This window comes from Acanthisitta chloris, unplaced genomic scaffold, assembly GCF_000695815.1.
Source record: "Acanthisitta chloris isolate BGI_N310 unplaced genomic scaffold, ASM69581v1 scaffold4456, whole genome shotgun sequence".
NCBI classification, from domain to species: domain Eukaryota; kingdom Metazoa; phylum Chordata; class Aves; order Passeriformes; family Acanthisittidae; genus Acanthisitta; species Acanthisitta chloris.
This window is the reverse complement of record NW_008679597.1, coordinates 277-7,498: the sequence shown is the minus strand read 5'-3', so window position 1 is coordinate 7,498 and position 7,222 is coordinate 277. Positions and strand designations below refer to the sequence as shown.

The following is a 7,222-nucleotide window of genomic DNA, read 5'->3' as shown; positions in this document are numbered from 1 at the left end:
GAACTGGGCCCAGCACTGACCCCCGGGAGCAGCACTGGTGACCGGACACCAGTGGCACATGGCACTGCTCACCAGTGCTCTCAGAGCCTCCCAGTTTAACCAGTGTCAGTGATGTGGCAGCTGAGAGCACTCACAACTCAACCACTGCTGCAGCACTCGCTAATGATGGAGGTAACTGAGGGAAACATTCCTGGAGAGAGGCAGAATTTAGCTGCAGTTTAGATTGGGATCAATCCTGTCAGGGAATTTCAGGCCCCATCTCTGTGTATCACAGGGAAGTGTCAGAGTCCAAACTTTGGGGACTCAGATCTCACCTGTTCTCTATAAAATGTGCTTTTTTAATCCAACACAGCAAAACTCCTTCCAACACCCCCTGAAGTACATCGGCTCCTTTGCCTCAGCAAAGCAGCTCCTGCTCTCATTAGGACCTGCTGAGTGGGTGATGACTCTGATCCCACGTGAGGCCAGAGGACACACCAGGCCTGTTGTGTGCCCACAGGACACACAGCACCTGTGCTTTGACTACCAGCAAGGAATCTGCTAGGAGAATCCCAGCAGGAGCTGCTGGAGCTGCAGCTGGGCCTAGCAAAGGCAGCTCTGGGGAAGGAGCTGCCACAGAGGACCTGTGAGAAAGCTCCAGCTCAAGAGCCTGAGCAGAGTTGACTTTGCAGATCTCTGCTTGGATTTTTCCGAGGCAAAGAATTGTTTTAAGGAGTTGTGTAAAGCTGAAAACCACATTTCTGGCCCAGCCCCAACCCATGCTGAGCAGCAGCGGCAGTGTAGCAGCCCAGAGAGGATGTGCACACTCAGCTCAGGGCTGAGAGCAACCTCATTGAGCTCCATTGTTCCCAAAAATCCACCATCCTCCTGAGCCAGCCCTGAGAGGGACCCGGGACAGCACAGAGACCTGTGGAGAGCTCCAGCACCACCCAGGACAGCACAGAGACTTGTGGGAAGGCTCCAGCATGCAGCAGGAGGAGCTGGAAGGAGAGGGCTGCTCCTCCAGGCCTTCCCTGGTAGCTGCAGACACCAGAGCTGGTGTGTCCCTAGTGTCCCCCCACCCTGAGGAGCCCCAAGGTGAGCTCCTAGTATAGCTGTGTGTTCCCATGGTCAGTGCAGCTCAAGTACCTCATTAGTTTTGGTATCTCCGTTTTCAGAGTGGTTTTCTTCTTTAGCGTCCTCTTGTTTAGTTTCTTCTTTGCCTTTGGCTCCTTTCTTCCCTTTTGTTGCTGCCTTTTTGTCCTCCTTTTTATCATTTGCTGCTTTTTCCTTCTGTGAAGAAGACAGGAGACATTAAACTCTGATTTCCACCTCACTCATCAGTTCTCCACTCCAAACCCTCTGCACAACCTCCTTCCACAGCCCAAACTTCCTCCTGAGATCACAGGTTCGAAGGAGAAGTGTTTTCCTTCCCCCCTGTCCCGACTGTGCTGCTGGGAAGGGTTAAAAGAATTCCTGTTTTAACTAGGCATTCAATTAGATTAGCTAAAAAATGTTGAACTGGGCTCTAGTCCTGCAAAGGCAGAACAAAAAGGACATGTACAAACACCAGAACACTTCACACGTGCTGTTAATGCCTCCTCAGAAAGCTGCAGTAAAGCTGTAACAAAGGACTTTCCCCCCTTTCCCTGCCAGAAATATTCCCCACTGGAATAAAGCAAAATTGGGGTTCAACAACATCACTTGGATAGCGATGAGAGCTCTGCAGTTATGACTTCAGTGCAGCTTGGTATGTACAAACCAAGACAACCCCCAAGCCTAATGCTTCTGCAGAGCTGATTTTCCATAGGGACGGTCAGATCCCAACCCAAATCCACAACTCTCAGTGGTTTCACTCCCAAAGATCTCCCTCTTGCTGCCTGTTCATAACTGGACTAGCTTAGCTCCTCACTTGACTCACTCAGTGCCAGCACAGCAACCACAAACCTGCAAAATTTCACTCTCAGGTGAGTGAAGATGCACAGAAAACAGCTGAACTTGCACACATCTACTCAGGAGATTTTGTCTCAGGGACAAGTAGTTACAAAAAGGTTACTAAGAGTTGAATTCCTTATTTCAACCCCTCATTTATTAGTGCACAGAATTAATTCCCATTAGAACTGAGGTGCTAAGGGCACACTCAGAACGTAAGGGGTGAAGTCACCTGATTCTTCCATGAAACTGGTGATTAAAGTCACCACAATTAACAGCAAATCCTTCCTTGATGCAGGAAACTGAAGACAGGAGGTTATAGCACTGAAATGGGTCAGAGTCCCTTTCCTCTCCCCCTCCCACTCCCCAGGCTGAGGGATTTCAGCCCACCTGGGACACTCCACCACAGTGTGGTGCCAGGAATTCCCTTTTGCACCCAACAAGCCTCTGGGAAGGCTCATCAGGGATGCAGAGTGGCTCCTTCCAAGAGGAGGAAGAGCAGAGAGGTTTCCTCCACTCTCTTCCCCTCTGTCGGCTCTCAAGGGAGGCAAAAAACAGATCACACCACAGTAACAGCAGCATCCAAGTACTCTGGTGCTGTTTGGAGTGGGATTGGGAATTGCAATCCCAGTGGGACACAGAGTTGCTCTCAGCCTACTGTGGAGGGCTCCTCCAGCTCCCAGGCACAGGACTCAATCCCTTGTCCCTCCAAGTGAGCCATAAAGAAGATTCTTTTCCCTTACACCATTAAAATAGACAACAAAGCACTACCAGAGCCCAAACTAACTCTCTGCAGCTCACAGTGCTGGTAAAGCTCCTGCTCAGGAAGCATCTGAGGAGAATCCATGGGAAGTGTCTTCCATGGCTGGACTGAGTGGACACAGCAGGTCCTGAGCTGCAGCACTGCACTCCTTTTCCTCAGGGGTTTCACTACAGAGATGGAAATACCACTGCATGTGTTTTAAGGGACAGAACTCCTTGCCCAGCTCCATGTTTTCCAACATGGCAAAGTTTAGCAGGTGAAATCCATCCTGACACACACAGCAACATTCCAAGAACCTGCAGGTTGTCAAGTTAAGCATTTGGGGGAGATGAGAATGCAAAGAACCTCCACAACTCCTATTCCATCTCACTCTGAATAGGTATTGATGCTCTAGAGAGCCAACACCACAGCTCAAGTGTCCTGGCTTCAAACAGCACCTCAGAAGCTTTCCAAGTCCAGCTGGAATTCCCAAGGCACTGCTCCCATCCCGGTATGGTGCCAGAGGGACAACACACACTGTGCAGTGAGGGCCCAAACTGAGCTCTGACAGTCCCTTCCTTCCTGCATCCTTGTGCCCACATTTAGGATTAAGTTAGCACAGCTTTAACCCCGATGTTTCCATAAAAATAGGCGAAACCTTGGAAAAACAAGCAGATTCCAACATGGATCACACACACCTGCCCTGCCCTCTGTGTGCCACCAGCAGGAGCTGAGCTAGGATGTCAGAAGTGCAATCCAGAGTGTCCATCCTGCCCAGGAATGCAGGGTGGGATGAACCTGGGATGGCTCTGGAACTCCACCAGGATGCAGTGTGGAAACCTTGCTGTCCACAGCACTGAGCCTGCAGCACTGAGATGTGAGTTCCCAACACCAGTGGGATTCTTCCCCTTTTCCCACATCTTATGGCATTGCTGCTAATCCACAGAGCAGGACTTGGAGGGAAAGAATTCCCATCACCTGCAAGTCTGCATCCTTTTAAATGGAAAAGGATGGAGCTCCTGGTTTCCAACCCCTTCTACCACCAAAACATCTCTTGGCTTTGCCCACACGATCATCCAAACCCACAAGGAAAACGTGCGATGGGAAAAGGTTAGAAAGAATCACTAAAGTTTTGTTGCTGAGGTGTTTGTTTGGTTGTTTTCTGGTTTGTTTTTTTTTGGGGGGGGCCCTGCAAAATTTACAGGAAAAGCCAAAAAAAAAGCTCTGGAAGTGACTCCTGGAAAGGGGAGGGAAAGAAATCCCTCATGGATGGCAGAACTCCTCCTCTGTATTTCCAACTGTTGCTCCAAAGCCAGAAAGAGCTTTAAATAGTTTCTTTTTTAACCATTCTGTCAGACATGGCAATAGTTTGGACATCCCCAAGAAGATCCAGCCTGGGGGAAGGAATCTGTGGCAGTTTGAGGGATTCAAGTGTGATAAGCTGATAACTCTGTGCAGAGAGTGCCTTGGAGTGGGAATACAGCAAGGAAGTGTAATTAAAAGCATGATTTGCAATGCCTTCCCTAATTGAGCCTCAGATCTCTATTCCAGCCTCATTTCCCCAACAATGCAGAGTGTGAGACTCCAGAATGGCCCTGCAAAGCAGCAGTGAAGCCTCACCACAAGGAGTGGAAATATACTCAGTCTGCCACATTCCTTCCCTAGGAACTGGGCAAAACTGTCTCTTTTGACTCCCATTATTCCAGCCAAAACCTTTAAGGATAATCCTGAAAACCCAAAGTGGTTAGTTCTGGGGTTTTTCCACCCTCACAAACACCTCCAGAAGGGACATGCACTCACCTTCGGTGCTGCCTTTTTGGGCTTTGGCTCCGGTTTGGGTGGAGCAGGTTTCTGCACAGAACACAACAAACACCATCAGGCCACACTGGAAATCAACATTTCTACTTAGATAAGAAATATCTGGGTGGGTTTTTGCCATGTCTGGATGTTGTGTCTAATGGGGAGGCACCATGTGGCCAAAAATAGCTCCAAAGGGAGGCACTGCCCTTTGGACACAGCTCAGTGTGTGAACACTTGGCTCAGCTTTACCCCAAATTAAGGATTTTTCTCTTTAAACACCAAATTTATCCACTTGGCACTTCCAAAAGGGGTTAAAAATGGCTGTGCGCAGTGAGGAAAGGACACCAAGAGCCTGTTTGAGGCTGATTTGGGGCCCAATTCCAGCACAAGAGGTAATTTACACCTCCAAGTCAGTTTACCCAATAGCTGGACCTGCAGAAACCAATGTGGAAATCATCAGGCTGAGGACAGAGCAGGTGATTTACAGAGCTGTGAGCTCTGGGTTTGTGTGGAGAACATCTACAGGGAACAAACCCATCCTGGAATGCATATTCCTTGCCTCTGGATACCCCTGAATAATCCAGGCTGGATGTGCACTAACACAGATGTTGCAGCTCGTGTGAGACATGAGCCTGTAGTGTGTCAATGTGAGCCTGGGAACTCGAGGGCTGCAAAGACGGAATGGGAATTTTGAACACTCCAATTCTGGTGGAAAACCCCCAGTAGTTTGTGCCTAACTGTGCCCATCCCATGGGATGTGGAATGAAGGAGCAAATGGAGGTACTCACAGCGGATAGCCTGGCGGACCTTCTCTTTGGCTGTGGAAAGAAAGAGGTGGCACTGAATCCAGAGCAGAGATTCCTCACAGCTGCCACACGTAACAGCACAGTCCCCTGAAATCCTGGGATTTCTGAAATTCTGGGCATTAGGGTCATGATCTAGAAGTTGACTTGATTACTCCCCATCCCTGGGAGTGTTCCAGGCCAGGTTGGATGGGACTTGGAGCACCCTGGGAAGGGGAAGGTGTCCCAGGCCCAGGGCAGGGGTGGCACTGGATTATCAAGGTCCCTTCCAGCCCAACCCATCCTGGGATTCTGTGATCCTTGTGTGTCCAGCTCAGCATAGTCTATGCCCTCCCAGAAGTTCGTTGTCTGCTGCTCCTCTCACCCTGCTGAGGTGCTAAGGGATGAAGTCTCCTCACTGCCAGGAGCTGTGCCATGAAGGCTCTGTTACCTGTGAGGCTAAAGGCACATGTTCCCATTGGATCTGATGGTCCTTCAGCCACATTCCCACTGGAACTGGAGGTCTCTGACCAGACCTGCTGGCAGCAGCCAGGACCACCACGCACCTCAGGTGTGTGACCTCTGCATGCCAAAATCACCCCCAGGGGCTGAACTCTCCTTCTGAGGGACATGAGCTCCCTAATTTATGTGGGAATTCCTGGATGAATGATGACCATAAGCAGCTCCTACCTCCTCCTTTGCCTCGCCTTCTGCTGGAGCCTGCAAGGAAAGGGAGACACCGAGGTGAGAAAGGAGCAACAACCCCTCAAACACCCCCTGAGGGGACCCAGAGGGGCAACACTGTCCCAGCACCCTCTGAGGAGACCCAGAGTGGCTAAGAATGGCCCAACACACCCTGAGCTGCCCCAGAGTGGTCAACAACATCCCCACACCACTGTGAGGTGACCCAGAGTGGCTAACACTGCCCCAACACTCTGTGGGATGACCCAGAGTGGCTAACACTGACCTAACTCCCTCTAAAGTGACCTAGAAGGGTTAACACTGACCCAACACCTCATGAGGTGACCCAGAGGGGCTAAGACTGACCCAACACTCTGTGGGGTAACCCAGAGAGGCTAACATTGACTCCACACCACTGTGAGGTGACCCAGGATGGTTAACATTGACCCAACACCACTATGAGGTGACCCAGAGGGACTAATACTGACTTAACTCCCCCTGAGATGACACAGAGGAGCAAACACTGCCCCAACACTCTGTGAGGTGACCCAGAGGAGCTAAGAATGACCCAACACCACTGTTAAGTGACCCAAGAGGGCTAACACTGACTTAACTCCCTGTGAGCTCACCCAGAGGGGCTAACAATGACCCAACACTCTGTGAGGTGACCCAGTGGGGCTAACACTGCCCCAACACTCCCTGAGAGGACCCAGAGAGGCTAACACTGACTTAACTCCCCATGATGTGACCCAGAGGGGCTAACACTGATTTAACTCCCCATGATGATCCAGAGGGTCTAACACTGACTTAACTCCCCCTGAGAGTACCCAGAGAGGCTGGCTAACACTGCCCCAACACCCTCTGAGGTGATCCAGAGGGGCTAACAATGACCCAACACCACTGTGAAATGAGCCAGGAGGGCGAATACTGCCCCAACACTCTGTGAGATGACCCAGAGGGGCTAACACTGCCCCAACACCCTCTGAGGTGATCCAGAGGGGCTAACAATGACCCAACACCACTGTGAAATGAGCCAGGAGGGCGAATACTGCCCCAACACTCTGTGAGATGACCCAGAGGGGCTAACACTGCCCCAACACCCTCTGAGGTGATCCAGAGGGGCTAACAATGACCCAACACCACTGTGAGGTGACCCAAAGGGTCTAACATTGCCCCAACACCCCTGAGGTGACCCAGAATGGCTAACACTGCCCCAACACTCCCTGAGGTGACCCAGAAGGGCTAACACTGCCTCAACACCCCTTGAGAGTACCCAGAGGGGCTAACACTGTCCCAACACCCTTTG

At 50.9% G+C, this 7,222-nt stretch overlaps 1 protein-coding gene across 1 annotated transcript; it reads right to left on the bottom strand.

Annotated features, from left to right (window-relative positions):
* Positions 1-1,128: 1,128 nt before the first annotated feature.
* Positions 1,129-5,955, bottom strand: LOC103804732 (non-histone chromosomal protein HMG-14A; the record flags this gene model as incomplete). Its single annotated transcript, XM_009077351.1, has 4 exons — positions 1,129-1,272; positions 4,454-4,504; positions 5,242-5,271; positions 5,926-5,955. Coding segments are annotated over 4 exons (255 nt in total), but the record flags the coding sequence as incomplete, so codon positions are not given.
* Positions 5,956-7,222: the final 1,267 nt, after the last annotated feature.